The sequence below is a fragment of the Empidonax traillii genome, unplaced genomic scaffold, assembly GCF_003031625.1.
Source record: "Empidonax traillii isolate 1590-97213 ecotype Southwest subspecies unplaced genomic scaffold, ASM303162v1 scaffold503:size689781, whole genome shotgun sequence".
Lineage (NCBI taxonomy): Eukaryota > Metazoa > Chordata > Aves > Passeriformes > Tyrannidae > Empidonax > Empidonax traillii.
The window spans coordinates 641126-665380 of record NW_020955696.1 but is presented as its reverse complement, the minus strand read 5'-3'; the positions used below and the strand labels follow the sequence as shown (position 1 = coordinate 665380).

General features: G+C 39.9%; 1 protein-coding gene across 1 annotated transcript in view; it reads left to right on the top strand.

The window, feature by feature from the left end:
* Positions 1–24255, top strand: part of AFF3 (AF4/FMR2 family member 3) — a 273032-nt gene that overhangs the window by 4423 nt on the left and 244354 nt on the right. The window contains exon 2 of the mRNA XM_027896601.1: positions 1697–2581. Coding sequence (XP_027752402.1) covers positions 1757–2581 — 825 coding nt within the window. The 5' untranslated portion in view covers positions 1697–1756. The remainder of the gene's footprint in view (positions 1–1696; positions 2582–24255) is intronic.

The window sequence follows — 24255 nt, the reverse complement described above, 5'->3', positions numbered from 1 at the left end:
ATCTCACCTAAAAAAAATCCAATGCGCAGGCTGGAAGGTGGAAAGACCTTCCCCAGTTCTTCGTTCGCGAAGAGACTGGCCATTTATATTATGGTTGGGCCACCTTATTCCAAGTTTGAAGAGTAAAGTTTTAGATGTAACACTTTTGAGTTTTTCCCTTCCCACTCTCCTTCAATATGTATTGTCGATACATACTCAGCTCTATTAGCATAGTAGCAAATACATATCAGAAAACTAGCTGGAATATATTTTACATAGTTACAAGGTAGTGTCCTTGAAATTTGAGGGCAAAAATTTCAAGCAAAACAGGACTGCTTCTATCATTTGACTTAAGAATGCTTCCACTGTAGTCCTCTGAAAATTTGCATTTGGCAATCACAGCACTCATTTGCAGGGCGTTTTTGCTTGGGTTTAGCTTTCCTACTAGGAAGCCCTAAAAAAAACATTGTTCCAAACTGGATTTGGAACCCTTACATACCTTTCCTTACATACCTCAGTTTTCTAGAGTAACTGATGTGATTGCTACATCGTTCATATTTTTTAACATAACTTTAAGGGGATCTTCTCCAGTCTGTTTCTTCTCCCTTCTTTCTCCTTTCTGTTTTCCTCTAAAACAGAGTGTCTTGAGATGAAACCTTTCTGTTTTCCTCTAAAACAGAGTGTCTTGAGATGAAAGCTTGGCCTTCTGAAACCAATAGGAATTTTCTTGTTCAGACCCCATGTCTGGAAGAGAGAAAGGAGAACTGCACTACCTCATTACTGTCTTCCTCTGAAAATGTAAAGCAAAGGACATCACACGCCTGAATCTTGGCAGGGTTCAGAAAAATCCCTATTGCATAAATGCTAATGATACACCCTTTTGCTTACAGTGGCTTTAAAAAGCATGAGTCTTCAATCTTTTCCAGCATGTTTTATTTGCTTGTTTTATTTCTTTGTGAAGCTTCTGCCTTTTCAGTCAGGAAGTAAATGGGCTATTTTTAAGACAATAATTAATCTTAAAGTGTAGGAAGAGTGTCTGTGTTCCCTCTGCTACTCACAGCAAACACTGAGCAATGTGAAAGACTTGGCAGGGGTTCTGTTCACCTCTTTTTAAAAAGAGGAGAGTTCCCCAGAATGAGGATCCTGTCAGAGCATTTTCAAAGAAGGGACATAATTATCTTCACTTTTCTCATTTCCCACAAAGTGTTTTCAAGTCACCTTAGAGCATTTGGCTGGCTTAGATTGATGAATTCGTTCACTGCTTGCATGGGATGTTGCGTGGCTTCCCGGATGGTTATGAAAACTTAGGCAGGCAGAGAATGAAATAGGGAATGCAGTGTTTTCATTCATGGCTGAAGGAGAGCTCTCATTGAGCTACAGGAAAAGTTTTATCATGGTCAGATTTAATCCAAACCATTCTGTGTAGGTGCAATAATAAATTTTCCAGTTTCCAGGTAATATACTTTAAGTACAGCATGATATCAGTGATAGATTTCTTTTTTTATATACTCTAAGGCCCTTTATAGCTTTTCCAGTTCAGGGTAGATTTAAGATGTTGACAAGTGTCTTCAGAGACAATAAGGATTTTCAATTTCATCCCTCAACACTGCTGTTGAATAAGGCAGTGCTACTTTAGTAAGGATTTTAGCAGAAGCATGCAGGGAACTTTGTTTTTCTTATATTGACTGTTGCAGAACACTCAATTTTTGTTTTTCAGACTAACAAGGGGGATGAGCTTTCCAATCGCATCCAGAATACGTTGGGCAACTATGATGAAATGAAAGACTTGTTAACTGACCGATCAAACCAGAGCCATCTCGTTGGGGTTCCAAAATCTGGGGTTCCTCAGATGACTCTCCCCAAGCCTGATGAACATTTTATTGCAGACTCAAGACTGCCACCTCCTCCTCCCATTTCCACCACTACTTCTTCCAAACCAGCATCCTTAGCTGCCCAGCAGAGCAAAAGTACCACGATGGGCTGGCAGAAGACTGGGCATAATGCCACTTCAGATGGCCAGCAGAGAGTGAGCAAACACGGACACCGGTCGCTGGAGTCACACAAGGGTGACTTCAAGTTGGCGAACCAAAAATCCAGTCTGGAGAAACTAAAACGCTATGCATCGAGTCCCACCTCTTCCTCCTCCTCCTCCTCCTCCTCCTCCTCCTCCTCCTCCTCGTGTTCCTCCTCCTCCTCCTCGTGTTCCTCCTCCTCCTCCTCTTCCTCCTCCTCCAATACTGCCCAGCAAAGCTCACTGAGGGCCACTTTAGGAGACAACATCACTAGAGTGCAGCAGCCAGCAAAGCTCAGTTGTAGCTCGGAAGGAGGAACTCAAGCACAAGAGAGGCCAGCAAAGCATGGTGGTGGGCACTGCGTCCAAAACTTCCCACCCTCTCTTGCTTCGAAGCCCAGCCTGGGTCAGCAGAAACCAACAGCTTATGTAAGGCCAATGGATGGTCAAGACCAGGCTCCTGATGAGTCTCCAAAGATGAAGTTACCAGCAGAGACGACCAAATCATACAGGGGAGTGCCTTCCAACAAGCCTGATTCGGCCAGGCCCAAGTCAAAGATAGCCAAGTTCAGCATTCCTAAGCAAGAAGAAGTAAGTGTTTTTATACTTCTTATGACATACCCTTGTAGATGGATGGATGATGCCTTATTGCACCTGTTTCTTTTACACATTTTTAACATATTAGTTTGCATGTTGAAATTTTTTTGGTAACATTGACATAGTAAATTGCAAATAGAAGCCTTACAGTAATTTGAATGTATCTCAACAGTGAAATGCTCGCTGTCTTCAGGACCATAACACTTCCTACAAAGGCACATTTTCTAGTAGTATATATTATTTCACTGATTTTTTTCTGAGTGTCCACAGATGAAGTCTGGATTTTTTTTTCTAGGCAGGCATATTGCTTCTTACTGTTCATTGACTCCCTTCTCTGTGGCAAAGATGAAATGAAGTGCATGCGATCAGAAGTAGTTCTGCCATCCTTGATGTCAAAGTAGTTTCACAATCTAAATAAATTACTTACACAATATGAAATCTGTGAAAAACGTTATGGAATTTGTGGAATAGATGAGAATACAGTAAGGAGACTCTCCTTTTAGTTCATAGTTTATATTTCATTCCAGTCTCTGAGAAGACTGAGGTTTAGTTCTTAAGGAATTACCATCTGAAGAAACGCGGTGTAGTGGGTTGACCCAATACACCTGACCATGCTCTAAGTATGAGAAAGTGTCTGAAAAAGCTTCTAGACAACATTTCTGTTACCAGCAGTAAATATGAAATATTTCTGATTTACATTCATTTATTTCACATTCATTTTATGCCAGTAGGACATTTTGCTTTATCACTTCGACTATTGTTTTCTGTTTGGTCTTTTTGGATGGGGAGGAAATGACTGATTTTGGCAGAATAAAGGGTGATTTTTTTTTTTTCAGGGGTGTATTCAGAGGCCTGTATGCCAATTCAAAGATAGTCTCATCATCCTCTTATGCAAATTGGCATATAATATAAATATAAATATTTATAGTATTTATATATAGTATTTATAGGACTAAAAGACTATTTGACTGAATCACTGTGACTTTCTCAGAGAAGAGACAATGATTGTTTACTCCTACTTGACAGCTGTGGTGTGTCTTGATATGTTTTTTTTAGTCTTAAATTTTGTTTCTGGCATTGTTAAAGGAGAGGAAAATCTAATTTTTGGAAGAGTTCTATGGCCTCTTAATGCCCATTTTTCAGAAATGGAGTTGACTCTTGTATTCCCCCTTTGGTTTGGTTTGGGAGAGAAATCTCTCTGGAAGCAATTACTTCTGTGGTTTTTCTATAAGTGAAAATTCCATCAGTTCCAAACAACACATAGGTGATATGTTGTTCCTGAAAAAGGAGCTGTTTAGCCTCCTAAGCCAGATTTCATACACAAATTTAGCATTCAAAAACTGCTGTAATTGTGCAGATAGATCAGGTAATTGCAGATACTAATATCCATTTAACTATTATTGCCTCTTTCAGACTTGTGCTTCTATCTGCAAGTGGGAAGTATTGTTAGAATTAAGGATGCCTGTGGCAATTATCTGGCTCTTTCACATTTTCCCCCTTTACATGTACGCAATGCTCTAAGGACTAGTTTGGAAAGTAGTTTTGATAGGCAATCATTTTTTTGTCAGAAATTCAGGGTTTACCGTTTGCATTCCAAATTCACCGACCTCAGGAAAGAAAGATTTCATTTGTTGTATGTAATCCATGCTGATGTGTAATAGTAAGTTTATACTGCAGTTTCTAGACATGTAGACATATTTGAGATGGCTTTAAACTAACTTGTTTAGGGCAATGTAGATTATGGTAGGAGAGAGTGGACTGCAGACTAATCACTAAAGTATTCACTGACTTCTCACAGATTTTATATGATGCAGTAATAATAAACCAGGATTTGATAACATAAAATAATTATTTACTGAATTTGAAGGAGGTGGACAAAAGCCATTGTATGATAGGTTAAAAATAAATATTATGAAATATGTTGGACAAATTACTAAGAAGAAAAATAGTAGGTACTATAAATGTTGTGGTTTGAAACTGGAGCTAATGAAAGACAACATTTTGATCTGCAAGATTAGTGCAAGACAATGTTGAGAGGGCTGAGTTCTAGTGATAAAACTGGCCAGCTTTTTTTCCCTTAGCCTGATGCTCTAACTTTTTCTATCCCAAGTGGCACAAATTGAAACTGATAACCCACTGGTATTGCTAAAGGAGAAATGTTCTTAGAATATCACAGAATATGCTGAGATAGAGAGGACTCAAAAGGATCACTGAATCCAACTCTTAGCCCTACGCAGGACTATTCTCAAGAGTCACACCATATACCTGAGAGTATCATCAAACACATCTTGAACTCTGCCAGGCTTGGTGCTGTGACCACTTCCCTGGAGCCTTTTCCAGCACAGAGACACTCTCTTTCTAACATCCAGCCTAAACCTCCTGTGACACAACTTCAGGCCGTTCCCCTTGGGTCCTGTCATTGGCTACCACACAAAAGAGATTGGTATCTGCCCCCACTTATCCCCTCATGAGGAGGTTGTAGGCTGTGATGAGGTCTCCCCTCAGTCTCCTCTTCTCCAGCATGAACAGACCAAGTGACCTCAGCTGCTCCTCATATGACTTCCCCTCAAGGCCCTTCACATCTTGATTTCCCTCCTTTGAACACTCTCTAATAGCTTAATGTCTTATGTTGTGGTTCCCAAAACTGCCACAATATTTGAGGTGAGGCCTTACCAGTGCAGAGCAGAGCGGGACAATCCCCTCCCTCACTTGGCTGGTAATGCTTTGCCTGATGCCCCCCAGGACACGGTTTGCCCTCCTGGCTGCCAGGGCACTGCTGACTTATACATTGACCAAAACTGAAAAGTTTTTTTCATTTGATGTTGCCTCATCCATCATCCTCTTAAATTTCTGCTTTTAAACTCATAAAGTTTCTTCTTTTACATCAAATGTTCACCATCCCCTGTTAGGGATAGAAGTTTTAAGCTTCTTTCAGCCCAAAAGCTGTCATGGTCCTGTGAATATTTGCAGGCAAGATGAGGCTTCTGTTGTTCAGGATGAGTCTAAAGGTGTTGAACAGGAAAGACCTTGTATCCCTAGTGGCTGTGGGAAGAGTAGCGATGCCATATAGGATGATTGTGAGAGAAAGCAGGCTGACAAGTAGGCTACAGCACCTGGAAGCTACATGGAAACAGAAATGAGAGTGGCAGAAAGCTGCCTAAGAGCAGCCAGGAGAATATACGGAGAAGGAGAGGGGCAGGGAGCTTGGGGGTAGAGTATCTGGAATGCTGATGGTGAAATGAAGCTTTATGTCTGCTAAAATAAAAGGTGTGTGACTGCGATGGTCTAGGTAGGGTAGTTAGTGTGCTCTAGGGGTTGGTGTAGGCAGCACTGTGAGGTGTTGCTGGCTCCTGGTCACCTTGTTGTCCACCAGAACCCCCAGGTCCTTTGCTGAAAAGCTTGTGCCCAGCCAGTCAGCTTCCAGCCTGTGCTGGTGCTGGAGTTATTCCTCCCCTATTCTGGTACTTACATTTTCCCTTGTTGAACTTCTTGAAGTTGATGTCAACCCATCTCTTCAGCCTTTGGTTTCTGTCTGCATGTCTATTTTTGTCATTACACAGGTTTTTTTTACTTTCAGCTCTTAAAATGTGTTCATACTGATACTGTGGTCCAAAGCCTATGGTTTTCAACTTAGCCTAGACAAATCCTGCAGCTACCTAACTGAACTGAAAACTGAGCTGCAGAAGGCTGTAAGAAGAAAAGTTACAAAGAGGAGAAGCAGATCAAAAGGAGGAAAAATATGGGGGCTGGGGGGGGGGGGGGGGAGAAGCTATTGAGCCTGATCAGGTAGAGTAGTGAATAGAAAGAAATGACCATTTCCCCAGCTCTTGCAGAGTAGGGGCACATGAAGTGATGACAAGTTCTGTGTGATGTTTCAGTTTCAATTTGAAAACCATGTGACTCTGGGAAATTTCAAGATCCACAGAGAAAATGAGGGAACAAGAATATATTGTTATAAATCTTCTATTTGCAAATCCGCTTACTGATGCATCCAAGTTGAGTCCTCTGTTTCTGTGCACATATGTTTAGTTTATAGTACTTTCCAGAATCTATCAATATATCTAATACTCCCTCTATACTCTGCTTTTGTAAGAGCCCATCTGGAGTACTGTGTCCAGCTCTGGGGCCCCCAACATAAGAAGGACGTGAATCTGTTGGAGCAAGTCCAGAGAAGCAACACAGATATGATCACAGGGCTGGAACACCTCCCATATGAAGATGGGCTGAGAAAGTTGGGGCTGTTCAGCCTGGAGAAGAGAAGGATCTGGGGACACCATTTAGCATCTTCCGGTGCCTAAAGTAGGGGCCCACAAGAGAGCTGGAGAGAGACTTTGTACAAGGGCATGTAGTGATAGGACAAGGGGTGATGACTTGAAGTTGAAAGAGGGTAGGATTAGATTAGATATAACGAAGGAATTCTTTACTGTGAGAGTGGTGAGGCACTTGAACAGGTTGCCCAGAGAAACTGTGGGTGACCCATCCCTGAAGTGTTCAAGGCCAGGTTGGATGGGACTTTGAGCAACCTGGTCTAGTGGGAGGAGTCCCTGCCCATGCCAAGGGGCATGATTCTAGATGATCTTCTAAGTCCCTTCCAAACCAAACCATTTTATGATTCTGTGATACCTCTGCACTTTCATTTGTATTTACCAGTTTGAAGGAACCTTCAGTGGAAAAATTAATACATAATGAAACAAAGTTAAGCCTCCCTGTACGGACTGGAGAATAAAAAGTGTTGTACAAAGTGTGTGTGTCTTCAGCAGGATACATACTCCTCCTGTGTGCATCCCATGAGGTTTTCAGAGAAACAGGGCACAGAGTTGGCTGCAGTACAATTATTATTCACTGAAAGTAAAATCAGTTGAATACAAATTATAGACCATTACTTTTCAATACATGAAAAAGGTTGATTTTTAATGCAGTTCAATACCTCATATAATATTTTTAATCAGTTTTGGAAAGCCTTCAATACCTTGACACAGGCTGAAGCTTATAAATTTTTTTAATTGTTTTAATGAGAATAATTTGGTTAGACCTGTGTGTAGAAAGGTAGCAGTTATTCATTTGGGAATTTAATCTTTAGGACCGAGGTACATCAGTGTTAATTAGAATACATACCCAACCTCCTGGTCCTTCCAAAATTATCATTCTGCTCTGTAGAAATGATAGCTCGTCATCTCGAGTACTGCTATTTCACATTTTGAACTACTTATAAATTACATTGCTTAGGTACCCACTGTATTGGATAAAAGGGAAGAGAAATATGATACCAGGGTACAGAGGAAAAAAAGGAAGAGAAATCAAGTGCCTCTCTTTTCTAAAATATTCTTGAGTGAAATGGTAAGAAAAGCCTAGGATGGCAAATCATGTTCTTTATATTTGAGTTCTGTTTTTAAATTCATTATAGAGGCTGCATGCTGCTTTTTTATTATATTGAAGAAGCCTTACCTATTGTCCTTTACTTACTTCTCTAAGGGTTATGGAGCAAGGAAACAGAGGTTGTATTCAAGAATGACTATCAGTCTAATGGTAAAAAGGAAGATTTTGTTTTGTTAAATTTGGGAGCACATTTATGTGAAATGTAGATAAGGTCATCATGAGGACGTGTTCTTATTTCACTTCCTGGAGTACTTACACAACTTCTGCTGCAGAAGTAATGCACTATAGATTAAATGTTGAGTTTGTTTTTTTCTTCTTTTCATTTTTGCCCTGATCTTACTCAGGCAAATTCCTATTTGCCTGGGTAAGATACTCTCTGCAGTCATTCTCCTTCAAGTGGCTATATATAGCTATCAGGATCTGGCACACACGCTAGCATGTGTCCTTTAAATTTGCAATCTTTTTTTTACCTCTCAGCTCTGTCCCCACATATTAATGGAAAGCAAAGACACCCCACAACTCTTTCCTCCGTCTGAAAAAACTCTTCAAAATTTGTCCTTAATGTAGGCAATTTGTTCAAAATCAGTCTCTTTTAAGAAGAGCTTTGGTGCATAGTACATATAATACGCAGTTCTATTCCAGTTTAAAATTGAAAGTGGAAGTTCATGTGTGAAAAATCAAATGCTGCTATATCTTACTTGAGAACAGAAGGTCCAGATTAAACTAAAGAGGGAAGATACTCATTATCAGTGCATGCTCCCTCTGGAATTACCACATACCTGGACCTGTGGGGCAGTAGAGGTGAAACAGTATCTCAGGAGGAAGGAAAAGGGTTTAGAGGAAAACTGAGTAAGTGCTTTTCTTTAGAGACCCAATGCCACATCCCTTTGGATGCAGCAGATCCTGTTGAACTGTTGCAGGACTAACAGTTGAATCCAGGTTTTTCTTCCCAGAAAGGCAGAAATGAAAATAAAAGAGCAATTGAAGATGCTTTTAGATAAAAAGGGAGGGAGAGATGGAATGCATTAGCAAAACGGTCCAGACTTCTTCCGGCACCATTTCAGGATGTGCTCAAGGAGGCTGAAGACATAAGCTCAGAATTAAGTGTGTTGACACTCCTCTAGTATTTATCAACTTTGTTGAAGAACTGCCACACTTGAGAAGCCAGTTAGCAATCACAGCACTCGAGTACTTGTAAGTGTGAGCCAGTTGTAGATGTTTTCTTTCCCAGATGTTCATGGGAACGAGTTAGCAAGCTGCATTTAAAACAAGACACAGATCAATTCATCCCTGTAATGATAGCACTGACCTTCCCCACAAATAAAGGATGTTTTCCCACGTTAAACAGGAAGAACAGCACAACAAGAGCAGTGTGGTGCAAAGATCCCCGCTAGTTGTGAGTTATTCAGGACCTTCGAGTGTGTCTGTGGGAGGGCTGTGCATTACTGCCTGTTTTTATGTAGGAGAATTCAACAGAGTAGAACTGCAAAGAAAGAGTGTATTAAATAGAGTAGTGTTGGAAATACTCTTAACAAACACAGTGGAGACCACAATGGGAAGGAATGTGTTTTTGGTATAGTTTTGAAATTGTGACTCAAGCCTTTGCTTTTCTTAAATTCTGCACTCACACAACAACTTTGTGTGCAGGCAGCTCCAATGAACACAGTGGGCCTAATCTTTCTGGCTATTCTTCCATGGCAGCTCTTGTAGAGGGAAAATGCTGTTTAGATGCCTTTTCTTTTAGAGCTCCATACTGTTTCTACCCTCAATGGAACAAGTTTCCCTTTTGAATTAATTGTCAGTATATTTTTTCCTGGGAAAACACTAGCTAAACTTATCCATAGGTTTTTCAAAGTAAAGAATTTGATAGAATCATAGCCTCTAAAGTTTTCTGTATGAACTGATTATCATATGGTATGTGCTCTGTGTTTGTTGCTATGATGAATCTCTTGTTCCTCATTGTTTTTCATTGGTAGGATGACTATGATCAGAGAAATATATCTTGAAACAGAATGTAAACTTACGATTGTCAAGAGAATTCCTTAATGTTTGGACCTGCTTTTTTGCAAATTTTCTCTGAGGTTGCTACTTTCTAATTACTGAAAAAATATTTCTATCAGTTCATTGGGATCTTTCATAAGTCAGATACTCCCTTTGATAAAACCGGCCTTTCCATCTTTTCAAAAGTTGAAAAGCAACCACTTTTGGGGTAAGGATAGCTCAACTGATGTAAGAATATGATTCATTGTGAGAAACATTTATTCATCGAACCTTTTTGTTTTAACCCCCTAGAGTGGATAGTTTGGTTTATGAATCAGCTCTGGAGCTGATACAAGAGTGAATGCATAAAAATGTCTACAACCCTGTATAATTGCTTTTTTAGTTCCTTGTGGTAAGCACTAAAGTTATTGATGAAGGAAATAAGATTTCTGGAATTAAAACCCCCAGATTTTAATGGCACATTTTGTCTGATTTTTTTAAAATCCATTGTAGTGCTTATGATGATAACTGCATGTAATAAAAATCCTCCCAACCAGAAACAAAGCAGTCTAACAGACATCGTTTGTGAAATGTGCCTGAGAAGATACTGTTATCACTTTTCCACCTTTGGCCCCATTAGCATGGATTGCTCCCAGGCCTGTGAGGGTATTCAGCAGTTGGAGAAAGGAGTCCTTTCTGGACGCGGCTGCAGGAGCTGCATGCTGCAGCACGGTGCTCCAGCCAACACGAGAACCTGTCCTCAGTGCTGGTTTCGGCTGAGCATCATCTCCCCATCTGCTTCACGGCTCCTTGAGCAGAAGAGCGCTTAGAAAGGGTTAGGGTACAGAGAGAGAGAGACAGGGTGGGCTTGCTGCGGATTTCAGATTACTGGAGAAATACTTAAATGCACTCTGCTTCCCAGACCTCACACTGCACAACACTGGAGCATTGTATCAGTGTGCAGTCAGGTGTGGAGTCCAAGCCCTTGTTGCTCCTGCAGGGCAGTTATATTAATGCCAACCCACGTTCTCCTTTCCACTAATTATAGCAAGGTTGGGCATTTCTGTCTACTCTTTGTCTTCACAAAAAACCACAAAAACACAAAAAACCAAATGAAAAATATTTAGCTGCTTAGTTCTGTAGTTTCCCAGTGTTCATGAATCAGAATGACTTGAAAGTGTCACCACTGAACATACTCATTGGGGTCAGGTATGACTGATGAGCAAGAGAACCAAAGGAAAATAAAGCGAGCTTCACAGATCACTGTTAAATTCCAGCTAAATAAATAAGGTATATGTGCCGCTTGATGCATAAGGTCAAAGAGGTCAGATCTCCAGTAATTGTTGTAAATGCATCCAGCTAGGCCAGAAGCAGTTAAATTCTTTATTGTTGGTTACATATTCACTTAACAGTAAATGAAGACAAATATACCCTGAAATATCTGCATGTAACATACTTTATTCACACTACATGTCGTAAAGTTGTCATTTCTGTAGCACTTCTGAATATGGAAGATCTATCCCTGTGGTATCACAAAATAGCTTCCTAGAAAAGTAATTAACAGAAGGCTTTTTTTTTTTTTAAAGTTCAGAAAAGATAAATAATGTAGGCGTCTGATTTCCTGTCACTCTTGGTTAACTTTGTATGAAAATGGATAGCTTCCAAATTAAAGCAGGCACCGGACTGTCTGGAGAAAAATGCATCTGTAAAGAAATGTGTACATTACATATTCATTTAGTTCCAAATCTCTTTAATTGTATTTTATATATAACAGTTGCATGTTCTGAAATATGGTACCTTTTTTACTTCATGTGTCAAAACCAGCATGCCAGAAAGGCTGAGGTTGTTTCTTGCACGATTTAGGTTAAGCATTTCCTTTCCCAAATTCACTCATACATGTCTACTTTCTTCCCTCTCCACCAGCATGTTTCTCTGAGCAGTGGAGGCTCAGTATGAAGTGGCTTTACACCACGTTTTATTCAGAAGATAAATACACAAAAATCATTCAAGCCAGTGAGCTGCAAGGTCAGGAATACTGAGAACCAGCATTTTCACCCCAAACCAAAAATTTGCTATTCATATTTCTCTGCATTTACTGCAAGTGGCTGTAGGCTGAGCTTGTATAGCTAGAGAGAAAGGAAAACCAAGAGTATTTCTTGTTAACTCATATGGCTAACAGATGTTTAAGGAGAGATGGGATGGAAGACACTCTCTCTGCTTTGTAACTATTTTGAAATGAGATGTTGTGGGTGATTTTTTTTCTTGCATGTGCTAGAGGTTATTAATATTCAAATGCCACCAGCATAATGCATTGCTAATCTAATTTTGCATATATTTAAAGCTAGTTGCACAACTGTGGTCAGATACAGAGGCAGGTACAACTTTATGTGACTGCTGCAACTTTGAGACCTGAAGTAGAAAAGGGGAAGACAGCTGTGAGATTGTTGATTACAAATGCAATCAAACCCAGTATTAATAAAATGGCCATGATTTGGCAGTTCTGCAATGTTTTCCAAGAGGTCTTTTCCAATTTTAATTACAATCCCAGGGACATCTGATAAAAGAAAACATATTATCAGAGACATCTGGTACGGTAAAACATATTAGCTGGTTAATTTTTGATTTCATGGAAGTAGCAGTCCAGAACAGAAGTATGCTGTCTAGAAAAAAGGCATGGAATGGAGGACCAAGTGCAATGTGACAGTTGGAAAAAATATCATTAGCAGATAATGAATAGTCTTCCTTGCACCAAATTGTCAATGTTTAGCCCTCAGGAAAAGTTAAAAATACATAGGTAGAGAGGACATAACAATGAACTGGGGTCCATAACTGTGGAGGAGTCTGAGAAAAGAATTATGTGGGAGACAGAAAAGAATGAAATTATTCATTTGGGAAACCCACCAAAAAGGAGTTAGTCACGGTCTAAATGTTTGTCCCCATGGGAGGACCAAGTGCAATGTGAGACATTTTGAAAAATACCATGAGCAGCAGTCATAATTTATGGTAAAGTCTGCATGAAAGATCTCTCAGTAGCTTAGAGATGGCTGAGAAGGAACCAAAACTTTATTGTTTTTCTGTAGAGTGTTTGTTCCCATGTGAAAGCCTTAGGGAACACCCATCCTTCCCCTGCTGTTCCTGCTCTCAGGTAGGAATGGCCCTACGTGCAGAGTACATCTCTGAAAAAAGAATCAAACTGCATGACTGTAGTTGTTTCTAAAGAAGAAAAAAGAAAAAAGAAAAAAGATTTCTTCTAAAAAAGAAATCCCATGAGAAGAAAAATTTTGACAATGGGCATCACCACCTTCACATACGTGAATCACTGTCTTGGGAGGAAAGTTGCATTACCCTTCTTTCCCCCCATAAGCAGCATCACAATAGGCACAAATCTGGGTTTGTGTGTAGATGTAGCTTCAGTGGGAGGTGGAAGAGGTAAAACCTCACACTCACACAGAGTGTGCTAAAAGTCTGTGAACAGCCTCTACACAGAACTGACATTTCCTGAAACACAGCAAGTCCTTCCTCTCCACCCCCCATCCCACCTCCCCAGAGGGATTAGCGCTCCTGATAACACCCAGTTGCATTCTCATCAATAAACAAAAAATATTTTGGTTTTTTTTACTGCTGTAATCTATTGCATTCAGGAATTTCAAAGCTCTTCATAACCATTAATGGTATCTGCGAAAAGAATATTTTAATTCTGATTACAGAGGGATTAGCTCAGGTGAAGGTGGATGGGGTCATGTTTTATGATGGTGCTGCTGGCAGAAAAGGCCAGCTCCTTTTGGATCCATTTGCTGGTGGTACAGGTTAAGGGATCAGGTGGAAAATAATGTGATAGGCTGGGGTGGAGGATGGGATGGCACACCTGGATTTGTACACCTTATTCCATCCCCAGACCAAGACTGGACAAACTTGTGGCTGGCCACAGGCCCAGAACAAGAACATATTGAATTGATGAATTGATGTCAAAGCAGAGTGCAAAACTGCAGAGACCAAACCCCCAGTTCTGTGTTCTGATGTTTGGGCTACAACTTGCCACAGTGCAGAGCGGCACATGAAACTCTGCCATAACTTTGTGCTGGAAATGGAAGTTAACACAGAAGCATAAGTAAAGGCTTCTTACTAAATTCCGAATTAATGTTTCTCACTGTATTTCTTCCTATCATTTTAGTTCGCTTTGAGACAGAGACAGTTTCTGAGTGATTATGTCACTTACGGTTTACCACTTCCATCTGAGTTATTCACTGCACATCCTCCACTAGAAATTAATAGGGGTTTTGCCATTGCATTAAGTGGTAGCAAGACCAGGATTTGTCAGGGAGAAATATTTTTTTTCTACACTGTATGAACTTCCTTTGGTCAAGAAGATATTGCTTGAGGGAAGACGGTCTTTTTTCTTCAGTCTTCCTTTGTTTTGTTCCAGAAGTGCAGCTGTAATACTTGTGGTTGTTTTTTGAAATCATTATTACTTTGAAGACAGTTAACAATAGTAATACAGAATAGCAATTGGTGGCAGCAGTTGGCATTTGAATTCAGAAACACTATGCTGCATTAATCTATTAACTTCAGGACATATCTTTAGAGCATCAGAAAAGCTTCTTGACCAGTCTGAGGTGCTTGAGTGATTTTTTTCTCTCTTGTAATTAAAGTTTCTAGCTCCCTGTTCAGAATCAGTTTTTTCACCAACTGTTCAGTGAATAAATCTATGTGAGTGATTTCCTGACAGTTGTACATTAGGAATTATGGCATATCTCTGCTCATAACTTACAGAACTATCTCAATGCAGAGAAGAGACCATAAAACATGCCAAATGGGGATTTCTCAGATATGCTAATTGCTGCTATATAAAGAGCACGGGATGAAGAGCTGACATAGAGGAAGTTCAGCTAGAAAGTACCTGCCACAAATCTTTGAAGGTCCACAGAGAAGCAAATCCTTCTGCTGCCACTTCTTGGCAAAGCTCTGCTGAGCAAAGCCTTTGTAGCTGAGTGAGCTTGGGTAAGGAAGGCTGGCAGCTCCCTGCAGGTTCTGTGGCCAGACAGGGTCTGGGACAGAGGTCTTGGCTCTGGGAGCTGCTGCCAGCATCTGGGGGCCCGTGGGGTCGGCAAGGTACCAATATAGGAAGCAATCCCCACCTTCTCACCTTCTGGTGTGTGGTGCCCACCCCAGAGGTGTTCTCATCTGTTCTAAAATAGACCCAAATGCAGGCCTCATTTCTTTCTCTTGAAATGGACTGGATTGCATTTCCCACTCCCATCTTCTTGTCTATGAGCTTGACTCTAAAAATCAGGCTGCTGTTTTCTTTAGACTGAATGTTTGTGTATTCACAGAGCAAGGGCTAGGCTGACTAATGGACATCCACTGCCTCTTCTGTGAAGGTTAGGTTTGCCATTCAGTGACAGAAAGATGCTGTCCATGTAAACCATCCTCTCCTTTTTTGCAAAATTTATACTAAACAGACATTCATGCCAAACATTGCAAATTAGCTCCACATCTGTAGAGTACCACAAAAGAATTTACGGTGCAGAGTGAGAGATACAGTTTAGCAAATTTGCTGTAAGCAGGTGTGAGTTACACTCTTGTAGCTTTTTTAAATCATACGTTTTATGCATTGACTACAGATAGGTATTTTTGCACTCAGTAGAGTGGGGCTGGATCACTGAACTCATTTTAAGTAGGCCATTATGCATCTCTGTTTAATACTGACTTTTTGCCATTGCACTTGAACCCTTTGCCCGCAGGCTGACCTGGCAGACAAAAATCAAAATTGCTGGGCCCCAGCAGCTAACTGCAGCTCTGCTGTGTGTGCTGGTACACCTGTACACCTTTTTTTTTGTAAACAAGTTTTTTGTACTATCTATGAAATACAGGTCTTACTAAAGCTAATAATTATTGTGGAAAGATTAAATCAAATAATTATTATTCCACAATTTCAATATAGAATACTTTTAAAAAGTAAGTCAGCTAGACAAATCAAAAATTATAGAAATGGAATGTCCCTTTTCAGGCCCCATGGGAAATTCAGCTAATGAACTGAACAGTATCCGTTTCTAGACAGGCAAGAGAGTCTGCTTAATTTAAAGAAATAAATTCAACTATTTGCCTCCTTATTTAAAATCATGGTTTGGGGCATGATCACATAATTTGAAAAAAGTAACTTCAGTATGGCCTGTGTGTTTTTAACCACCAAGCAAAATAAAATTAACTTTTAAAGTGGTAAATTGTGATGCTAAAAAGAAAATAAAAATCTTCTGTCTTCCGGGTGTGACTATAATTTAAATGTGATGATGTCACCCTGTGAGCCATTAAAGCATTATCAATGAGCTGGCTGTGCGTTTTCTAATGATTACTGTGGGGCTGAAAAAGACTCTGCAATGTTCCTGCAGTTTGTTCATCATTTTTGTTTGATAATTGTCCTAAAAATCAATGACAGCTACTGAATACAGAAATTTGATTTAACCAAGTATAAATATAGGCAGCAATTTAGACTGTTCTTGCTCGATAGGAAAATGTCTTTGGATAATAAGTGGATTCCTATCTAAATTCATGAGTTCTTTTATGACATTTTGGGTTAAGCCTGAAATAGATTAATCTTTTTCTGATAAAGTTGCATAAGCTGTGATTTCTCTGGTGACCACATTTAATTGGATATTAAATAAAGTGCTTATTGTTACACCAACAGGTTTTACAGGCTGGATTTCACAGATTAAATAACAAGTAGTAGGCACACACAAAATTTTTTTGATTAAACCATGATATGCTCGGATTAAAAATTAGACTGTCTTGATTAAGGTAGGCTTTTGAGGCACATAATTGCAACTGAGGGTTAAATGCACAGAACAGAGGAAAACTACAGGATGGTGCAAAGAGCTGTGAGGACAGGTCAGCTCTGTATATTCTTCCTTTCCTGCTTATTCTTCAGCAAATGTACAGCGGTGCGATTTTTTGTTGGGTTTAACAAGGAGCTTGAATTCCTGATAATGTTTTTGAAAAGCTTGAGGTTGGGATTCATTATGCAAGGTGCTGTGCAAGCGCACAGCGAGAGGTATCCTGTGATAGAGCCTATCAGCCCTGGAAAGGCAGAGGAAAGGTTAACAGAAGCCTGGAAAGTAAATTAACCTATCGCACCTGAAGAAAGGAGATAGGGACAATGCTGAGAGAAGTACCCAGATGGAAAAACGTAGATGGTGTTTGGGAAGAGGAAGTCTTAATAGGGTGAGCAAAGACCACACTTGGGAGGAAGAGTGAGGTAAGAATGAGGGGATGGAGAAGGTGAAGCTGAAAACACAGCCTTACAGGAGGCGTTTTGTCTGGTACTCTGCTTGCTGGAGAGGGCAGACTGACAAAAGGGCTCCAAAGGGACGAGAGATAGGACTCGCTGCATTTCCTTTAATGATAATGGAGGACACTCTTTGGACCTGAAAGGACACTTATGTTTTAGAAAAGGACAGGGCATTGAAGGAATTTGTCTGAATGGCTCGGGTACATGTGTGAGATCCATTGAAAGGAATAGAACAGCTGTGCAGAGTAAGACAGGAGGGGAACCACCAGTGTGAGCCGGAGGCCTTTCAGGGGGAGAAAATGAATGAAGACATTTGCGTTGAGTAAGCTGTGCTAAACCAAATGATGTGGAGCTCACACTAATTACCATTTTCTCCTCACTGGTATGACATACTGTGAATGTGAGAACAAACTGATGCTTTCCTATGTAATCAAGCCTACTTTTGACTTTCTGTGCCTGGAGCTGGCAGCCCTCTGATAGCATTTAGTTGTTTTTGTTTCCCTCATATGTGGGATGAGAAAATAGCAGAAGCACTATGCAGCCATCTCAGAGCTTGGACAATCCTTTCCTGGTGGATTTTTTTTTTTTACTTTGGCAAGATCAACCAGGAAGAGCTGTGGTTTGTACTTTTTTTCCCTCTAAATAAAATTGACCCGTGGCACAAAACGTGTAGTTGTTCCCAAGCTAATGTCAGACTTGGAAATCGTAATTGCTTGCTGAAGGCAGCTTACAGCGTGTCGGCAAAGGCTGGCGATGCTACAGGTGCCACGCGTTGTTGCCCAGGCTCTGGTGACTCCCGGCTGCTGGCATCGTTTGGCTGAGATTCAAGCCATAAGGTGTTAAACATCCCAAGTGTGTTACTGAAAGATAAAAATGGAAAGTAGTTCCACCAAGTAATGGGGACATGCATAATGGCCTTGTGCTGTATTTCAGTCTGAGATCACAGGGCCTGTCTTTTTGCCTGGTAGAAATAGCTGGTGTCCAGATGATAAAGATGTTGACAATTATCTTCTGTATCCTCCAAAGACCACACAAAGCTAAGCCTTTTCTTTTTACTTTCACCTAATTTTGTATGAGGCTATTTTCTAGAGGAATTTTTTTGCCTTCTTAGCGTTTGGTAATGCAAAACATTTTGTTAAGAATTTTTTCTCTGAAGCCACATTTTTTGTTAAGACTTTTTAGGATGGTCTTCTCTTTCCCACCTCTCACAGAAGTCAGCTAGTAAATTAGCAACCATTATTTCCCCCTAGGCTTCAGAAAAATGGTAAATTACTTAAATTTTTCTCTGGCTTTTTTATTTCCAGTAGAAAAATAAAACAGCATTTCCAAAAAAAATGAAACACCAGGAAAAGGACGACAAGCTTCAGAGCTTGTGTTGCTTTTGGAAGCCAAGAGTTGGGTCAGGGGCTACATTAGTCCACAACCACATAAACTCGTTTCTGTGGAAAGGAGGGTTGTACAGGGCTGTCTGGTGGCAGCAACAGCCTGTCCTCAGAGATGAGCCAGGATGCTTCTCAGTGCCCAGCTGGGAATTCCCAGGGATGTCTGCAACCTCTGCTGTTAACAAGCAGGTGGCACATTCCCTGTGCAGTTGAGGCAGTGGTAAACTCTTATGTGATAGCTTGGAGACTTTTCTTAGCGGAGCTGTATCTGTTTTTAAACCTTGTGCAAAACCATGAAGACATGAGTTAGCGCACAGCATACCCTTAGGGGCATGGTTTGCAAAGGGGCTCTTTGTGTGTAGACCTCATTTCTCCCCTAATAGACCTGGGGTATTGTTCAAGGGGAAGCAGGTTTCTTTAAATGTCTCTGCTCTGTTAGGGTGTCAGTGCTGAGACTGAAAAGACATTATCCAGATCACCTCAAAGTGTAGATATGTTTCATTTATATGTAACGGGGACCACAGCCTCTGCAGGGATAAACTGGTCTCATGCCACCAACACTGGGCGTTTACCTCTTTACTTGATGGTCTCTTACTAGATGCAAGTAAGTTCCCAGTGCCCAGGGCACCCTAACAGTAGTTTAATCTCTGGTTTAACAGAGGATCTTTTTAAAATTCACGTATGCAAATAGAGTGTTTCTAAATTGCCAACACAACAGCAGAAGCTTAAGTGCAATTTTTATTCCAATAAAGACATGATGAAATTATGCCTAATGGTCTGCAGACTGCACTTTTATATGCACTTGCAATGGTCCCATTGACTTCAACTGCTGTTGTCAAGGTATTTCAGTACTACTGAGCTAAGGATCATTACCCTGTGCTATTACAATACATTAAACTAATGCTATCATTTTTCTATTATAACAACAATACCTGGCGACTGAAGGCTACCTTCGACCCAATAACTTGCAATCAAATATTTGTTTCAGATTTCAAATTGCATATAAATTATGAGACTTGACAAAAATGTCCGGATTAAACCAGCCCATACCTCCACCTCTGGGTTTAATTCTTTGCATGCAAACAAAACAAACTTGGCACTGATAAACAGTTTAGACATACTAGCATTTTTAAGAATGTGAGGATTTTAGTTTATAAGTAAGTTGTGAATTAAGCTTTCATTGATTTCCATGCAAACAGTGTTGGAATAATAGATCTATACTGTACATATCCCGAATCCAGAGTTTGTGTCCTTCAAAAACTAAGTAATTCCCTGACTACTGTTGATGCAGCATGCATTAGGGAATACTTATACAAGTGTCTTGGTGCTATGCTCCGTTGTCTGACTTCTGATAATAAAACCAACCCACTATTTTTTGCTGAGTCCTGTTTGCTGTAATGTAACGAAAAATACTGTGCTTAAGTGCTGTGAGGAGATAGCTTTGCAGAGATTACTGGATCCTAGGAAATTAATAATTTTAAATACTTGTTGGAAAGCAAAATCACTGATTATATAGCCTTTGCTACACTTTCTGATTGCTTGCTACTTCTTTTATCTTTTTTACTGCCTAAAAAAGGAAAGCAGTAAAGAAAAGGAGCTACAAAAGGGTTGAACATTTGACTGATATTACCTTTATGATAAAGTGAACCACAGACTAGTTGGGAAAAAAAAAAAAAAGAAACCATGACCCTGAGTTCCCTTGGAAACCTCTGCAAACTCATCCTAAAAATGTACACACAACATCTGCCAGACAAACAGGAATGAGGATTCGATAATCAAAACAGAATCCAGATGTGCACAAAAATGGGCTTCTTGCTGTTACTCCTGGGTCACTTCACTGCAAATCTACAGCTAAGAGATATGCAAAAACATAGTTGATCTTTTAGCATAGCAGGTCTTTATGATACTGTTTTCTCCCCAAAATCCAGGAGTTCTTTATTGTTATATGTTGTTTGCTGTTAAGTTGGGAAAGACCCTTAACTTCTCCTTTTAAGAACCACAGTTTTCAAGAGCTGTTCTTCAAGATGGAAACATTGATATGAAAGAACAAATAATAAAGTTATGTACAGATCTGGAAAACTGTGTTTTTTAAAACATCAGGCCAACAAGTTTCATTGCAAAGGTATTTCATGGTTCAAACTCAGGGCTTATTCTAATATGCCTAAGAATTTTGCTTACGGAACACATTCAGCCTTGACTGCAGAAGTCCTTATTTGGCCTTTTCTGTGCATGCGAAGTTGCAGATGCAGAATCAGCTGCTTGTGCACATGGGCATCAAGTTTGATGTCCACTTACTTTAAGGGTACATAAGATTATCAGCATGTAAGATCCATTGTTGGCATCATAGATGTCTCCAAGTGGCACCTCTCCTGTCCCTTGCCGAATGGACAGGTAAATCAAGAAAAAAAAGGTTTGGCTGGCGCAGGATCATTGTAATCCTGCGCAAGAGGAAAGAGTTGCAGTGCTGGTTATGTTCAGGAGACCTGGGCTCGGTTTCTGGTACTGTTACCTCCTCGTGGGTATCTCCCATACTCTGTGAAGAGCATGGCCAGCTCTCTGTGGGGAAAGAACATCAATAGAAAGCACTCAGGTGCTATCCTGGGGGTGCACAAATCGCCTCATCAGTGTCGCCACACTGGGTGAGTGTGGTAGAGGCGACTGGAAGATTAAAGGGAGTTTCTTGTGCTATCTGGAGGCCCTTCCTGCAAAACACAAACAAGGTGTACACGGTAAAAAAGCGTACATATCAGCACCACTCTGCTCTCCTGGCTGTGTAGCCCCTGCATTGTTAATGGAGATTTCATTTGAATTCTTTGCACGCTGTTTTACTGTTAAAATCTTGACGTTTACCATTTGCAGATAGTTGTATACTGCTGTGAAATAGCACTGATGATGCAGTGCCATTAATTATCTGCCTTATAAAGGTGTCCACTCTCTAGAAACTGGTTCTCAAGCAATAACCTTCTTTTGTAAGCATGCAAAGATGTCCACGCCGATATCTGCAGAACACTTTACAAGTTCCAACCCCTCCATGCAAAGGTGAGTATCTCTAAAACGTGCAGATTTTAAATCCCAGTGCCTGTAATACAGAGCAAATCAGCTTCTGAACTGAGTAGCAGAGGAAGAGGACGGAGGACACGGAGGTTTCATTACCTACAGTAAGAGTTGTATTCAGGCTTCTTCGATCAGGCATGCATCTGTCTGAAAAATAACTGTGCTCCAACTTAATCATCTAGTTTTGCACAATACTTAAAATAAACAAATTAATTCTACAGAGGGATTTAAATTGAACAAATGTATTCACTAGGGGAAGCATAGTGGCATGACGGAGTGGCTTAAAATACATCTAAGAGGAAACTGTTCTTCAAGTTCCCAGCAGATCTGCAGATTTGCTCTTTAAACAGTCTATGGACCTTGATAATCACATTCTTTCTTTAATTATCACACACTTACAGACAGGAAACAATTCAAAAAAACTGTTATGACAGTTTGCATAAAAACAGCTAGGTTATTTAGGTATGAAATAGCCTTAGCTAAGAAAAATCTGGTTTTGGAGTGAGGACGAGAGAAGCTAAAGCATCGTGTTGTAAGAGAGGCTCTCAGGATACTGCACACAACTTCTGATGGATGTGCTGCAATTGTGGGGGTTCAGTCACTGTTTCATTAATAATAACACTCTGCTTTCACAGGGCGTGATGCTATACCCTTTTTCCTTTGAAAGGGTTGCATTTCTTCTCTACTGGATGATGCTAGGTGACCTTTTAAAATGTGTGGATAAATGAAGGGGCAATAAATTTTGTGCATGTCATGATTAAGAGAAGTAATTCTTGTATTTCCCCTTTTTTATCTTCCTTTTAAGGCACACCACTTACAAATAGAAGTGCCTGAGGACAGTTCAGAATGCAATTCAAGATTGTATCTTCTTGGACATGATAGGAAATTTTGGTATTGGATTGCATGACTGAAATGTGGACTTAATAGGTATTAGTGTTGCATTATATTTCATATACTGATTGAATGGGTTTGATGAGCAAAGACAGAGGATTAGCATGCAAACCACCCCCATTGTTTCATATTAAAAAGTGAATATTTAAGAGCTGAAAAAGCAAATTTGCTTCAGCTACACAGCACACATTTTTCAGTATGCAAATGTGCCACATCTGTGTATTTGTTTTGCTGCAGATACAACCAGCAAGAGTTTAGTGATGAAATCTGTTCTTAATTATGATAGCAGCTGTTGGAGCAGTAGCCATTTTTTTCCTCCTGATGTGAAGTTGCCTGATTTACTCATTTTTGTCTGCATTTGTCAGGGCTGCCAGTGCAGAGAGAGAACTCTTTGTGAGGGGTTGCAATTTGTTTTCTGTGCGAGAGCCAGTGAAAATTGACTAAATCTGCACAGCAGGGTAGTTTTATCTTTTCTTTTCCTGCATTGCAAGCTGTTGTACCTCTGCTCCAGCACAAGAGTCCTATAAAAGTACTGAACAAATGAGGGAGCTGTTAAGTGTTCCAGCAAGTATCTTAAGCAGCAGTTTGTGTAAACGAACTATGCCTTAATGAAGAAGGAAAAAAAAAAGTCTGACATCGTAGCTGTGGGACAGATGGCATTAATATAATGAATTGATAAACACTTTGGAAGCTTATTTTTCCTTTCTCAACTATTTAATTTTCATATATGAGCCCAGTACATAACTGAAGTTTGTAAATGCCAGACAGTTTAATACTCTATTTCCTCAATATTTTGATAGTAGCAAGGAAGAGAAAGAGTGGGAAGATTATAAAAGGATGATAAAAACCTCCTTTTTGAATACACGATCTCTTACAGTAATTTGTTAACGAGGCAATACTGTTGCAAATCAACAGAGAAAACGACCAAGAATGCTTCATAGCATAATGAAAAATTGGCTAAAAATTGCAGTGGAAATGAAAACAGAATAAAGAGAAGACATAAGTTATTGATACTAAAACTTCTGTGCTAAAAGCCTGCTGAATGCAACATTTATTGTCTCCCTAGAATCACAGCCTAATAGTCTGTTTCACACTGGATTGTTTCCACACCAATATTTTATGCCTTGTTTTTCTTTTGATCTAGGCAACACTAAATTTAAACAGATTTCAGCCCTGCTCCTCTTTTGGTTAACTTTTTGATGCCTTATCTGGCATGACTGAAACCAGTGAAAATAACCCCAGAATATAGTGAGAGCTGGTATGGATCTTGAAAGAATATGCAAAATTTGCCATTCTTTATTGAGAGAAGCAATTTGCTTCTGCTTCCACAAACAGAAAGAGTTCAACGGGTTTTACAGCTCTTCTCTTAAGATAAGGATTCTCCCTTTATTTTCTGCAATTCGATTTTTCCTCTTTCCCTTTTGACCTTGGAGACTTGCATTGAGCTAAAAGAAACACAGGATCATGAGAAAATGAGACAATGCAGGTAAACTATACCTTACTTACAAATAAAGGTTATCTCAAAGTTGAGCTATCTGAAGTAGTACATCTGTAAGTATAGATTGTTTCTCAGTAGAAGAATATGCTTGTATATCATGCAGATGGTCATAATAAGAATTGATGGTTGGGATAAGAACATGGGCATGGATAACATGGGAGAGTCATCAGGAAATCTTGTCCAAAAGTAGTTAGTTGTTTACTTA